The sequence below is a fragment of the Pinus tabuliformis genome, chromosome 3_2 (assembly GCF_031772625.1).
Source record: "Pinus tabuliformis cultivar Carrire ecotype Pingquan chromosome 3_2, CPIR1, whole genome shotgun sequence".
Classification (NCBI taxonomy): domain Eukaryota; kingdom Viridiplantae; phylum Streptophyta; class Pinopsida; order Pinales; family Pinaceae; genus Pinus; species Pinus tabuliformis.
This window is the reverse complement of record NC_142302.1, coordinates 1,064,513,115-1,064,516,123: the sequence shown is the minus strand read 5'-3', so window position 1 is coordinate 1,064,516,123 and position 3,009 is coordinate 1,064,513,115. Positions and strand designations below refer to the sequence as shown.

The 3,009-nt window shown below is 39.6% G+C and overlaps 1 protein-coding gene across 1 annotated transcript; it reads left to right on the top strand.

Moving 5' to 3' along the window:
- The first annotated feature begins 495 nt into the window (after positions 1-495).
- LOC149184297 (glucan endo-1,3-beta-glucosidase-like) lies at positions 496-2,025 on the top strand. The gene is made up of 2 exons (XM_089418886.1): positions 496-773; positions 895-2,025. Exons 1-2 carry the CDS (start codon positions 698-700, stop codon positions 1,866-1,868), a joined length of 1,050 nt encoding a protein of 349 aa, XP_089275012.1. The 5' UTR covers positions 496-697; the 3' UTR covers positions 1,869-2,025.
- The last annotated feature ends 984 nt before the right edge of the window (positions 2,026-3,009 follow it).

The following is a 3,009-nucleotide window of genomic DNA, read 5'->3' as shown; positions in this document are numbered from 1 at the left end:
CACCATGATTATTTGGAAAATCCCAATTGGAGAAAAACCAACCAACAATAAATCTATTATTGTCCTTGGCTAAAACACAGCCAAGCCAGCCAACACCCTGAACTTTCACCGCTCAACTATGGCTACCTACAATGGAAAATACACAAGCTTTTTAAATGCTTCAACTACATGTGATACCATGGACTCAATACCTTCAATCACCAATACTAAGTGCCCAAAACCACAACTGTTAACCATAACTGTTGACATAACCTCAACTCCACTATAAAGTCAAATTTATCTAATGACTACGGTTGAAAATCAATTCCAGCTCAAAAGTGGAAAGATCATCTCAAATACGCGAAAGCTTTCAGTAATGCCGGCTTGATAGTACTAAAAAAACACTCCAGAACTTTTAAAAGTCTCCGCATTGACTAGGAATAAGCATGCCCGTGCCACACGTTTTTTAGATATTCGTTTATATGGAAGATGGACTAGCACAGAGGAATGCCATGATCAATTCATCCAATCAATTCACAGATAAGTGCCATGATCAATTCATCAATCAACTCTCAGACGATGCAACCCATAACATAAGGCACGTGTCGCTACTTGGTCCAGTGCTTGTGTTTCAGTGCCAGTGCAGATGATGGAACTTTTATAAATTGGATGTCTACGCGCAGATAGATTTTCAAGTCGGTCATTTCCAGTGAGAAAAATGGCAGCCTCCAAAGACCAGATGAAGATCTTGCTGCTCGGATGTGTTGCCATCTACTGTTATTCAATTATCGCGGGTAACTTAGCATTACCCAACATTTTTTCTTGTTCTTTTTGAATGCAATCCAATTTTTATTCATAGCTTAACACCAACAAGGTTGCTGTATTAAACTGATTATAATTCAAATCGTTGCGCAGGCGGTGATAAAATAGGAGTCAACAATGGCATGGTGGGAGACAATCTGCCACATGCAGACGAGGTGGTAACCTTGCTGAAGCAGAACAACATTGGAAAATATAGGATTTTCCAAGGAAGCCCAGATGTACTGCGGGCTTTTGCGAAATCCGGGATCGATGTAATCGTGGGAATCGAAACCAACAGACTGCAAGAAATATCTTCTAGCCAAGATGCAGCAGACAGTTGGGTTAAAACCAATATTGTCCCCTTCTATCCCGCCACCAATATAAAATACATTGCAGTGGGCAACGAGGTTGTGAAAGTCAAGGAGAACGTGTCGTATCTTCTTCCTGCCATGAAAAACATTCAAACCGCTCTGCAGAACGCCAATCTGCAGAACAAGATCAAGGTCTCCACCACCCACGCCTCAGAATCTGTTATAGGAAATGCCTTAATCCCGCCTTCTAAGGGAGTCTTCTTAGACGACGTGAAGGACACCATGAGCTCTGTGCTCAAATTCCTGTCAGATAACGAGGCTCCTTTCATGGCCAACGTCTATCCATTTTTCAGTTATGTCAATGAAAACTGGAGAAACATCTCTCTGGAGTATGCTCTGTTTAAGTCCACGTCTCCGGTGATGCAAGACGGAGATCACAGCTATAATAATCTGTTCGATGCCATCGTTGATACTATTATCTCTGCCATGGAAAACTTGGGATATCATGACTTCCCGCTAATCATTACTGAAAGCGGATGGCCTTCTGCTGGCTTGAACGTGGCCACAGTCGACAATGCTCAGGCTTATAACAATAATCTCATCAAACATGTATTGTCGAATGCAGGGACACCCAAGAGGCCTGGAAAGAGCATCGAGACCTATATCTTCGCCATTTTCAACGAGAACCAGAAGCCAGGGGCTGAGACAGAGCGTCACTTTGGTCTCTTCAACCCTGATAAAACGCCGGTATACTCTGTTAACTTTTCTCCATATTGAGTTGCATGTCAATGCCCTAATCATGGGCACCAAGTCCAGCTGGACAAGCCCTACTTATCTGTATGCAAAATGAAGTGATACATATGTGATCATCCTGAAGTGTGAATTGTGTCCAAACCGTCATCTCAGTAATCTTGTTGGAAATGGAAGTTCTTGACATTTGTGTTTGAAAATATATATTGAAGGTTTAATAGTGGATTAAATCTACAAATGCACTCAAATTGGCCTTCCAAACAGATTGGTATTGAGGTACATTAATATTCAAATCGAAAAGATGTATATCATGTATATATTATTTGGACCAAAAGCTGAAACAGAGCATATTTGTCTTAAAAAATTCCATAGACCCTTTAACTACGATGCAAGTGATAAAGGTCACAGCAATGTCACATAACAAGGAAATAGAGAAATTAAAAGCAACAACGCAAATACAAGTCTTATTCTAACAATACTTGCATGTCAACTCAGTTTCTGAATTTTGCTTTCAATCCTATGTTGGTTTTTTGGATGGTACAATTCATAATTTTGTAAGCAATCACAGTTTTAACTAAGAAACTCATGTGCAAGTATCAAAGCGATTTTAGAAAAGGTTCTAATTTTATTTTCTATTTACTATTCTGAGCACATTATGCTGTTCCTGAATCCTAACCAGCACCCATTTTGAAATGCAATATTAAAATTCATACATTCAAATTTTGTTTTTAAACAGTGCTGTACCATATATTCAGAATTTGATTCTGAATATTGTGATGTACCGTGCGCAACACAAATTAAAAGAGATGTATCACATGTATTATACAAGTAAACCAAAATGGAAAGAAAATAGCTATGGTAAATCCAGCTCAACCCCAAAAGTTTGCACCTCAAGCTTTTGTAATTCCCCTGGCGCTTTATAGATCCCAGGTCAAAAAGGATTAAAGATGGATTCATGCTATCCCCCTGGTGCTTTATATATCCCATGTCAAGATGGGATTTAAGATGGATTTATGCTAGTAGCTATAAAAAGAGTGTTGGCATTATGATTCAAGTGTTGTCCTTGATGGCAACTCACTCAGAGGTTGGTACAGATGCTCAGAAGTTGGTACAGGAGATGGCAACTTAATCAGAAGACAGATCCTAGTACAGCTTGCCAAGGAAGTTC

Excerpts from the sequence above, each read along its gene's own strand:
- LOC149184297 (XM_089418886.1), top strand. The coding sequence starts at position 698 with ATGGCAGCCTCCAAAGACCAGATGAAGATCTTGCTGCTCGGATGTGTT. Across the intron at positions 774-894 it reads CTGTTATTCAATTATCGCGG|GCGGTGATAAAATAGGAGTC; the intron begins GTAACTTAGCAT and ends ATCGTTGCGCAG.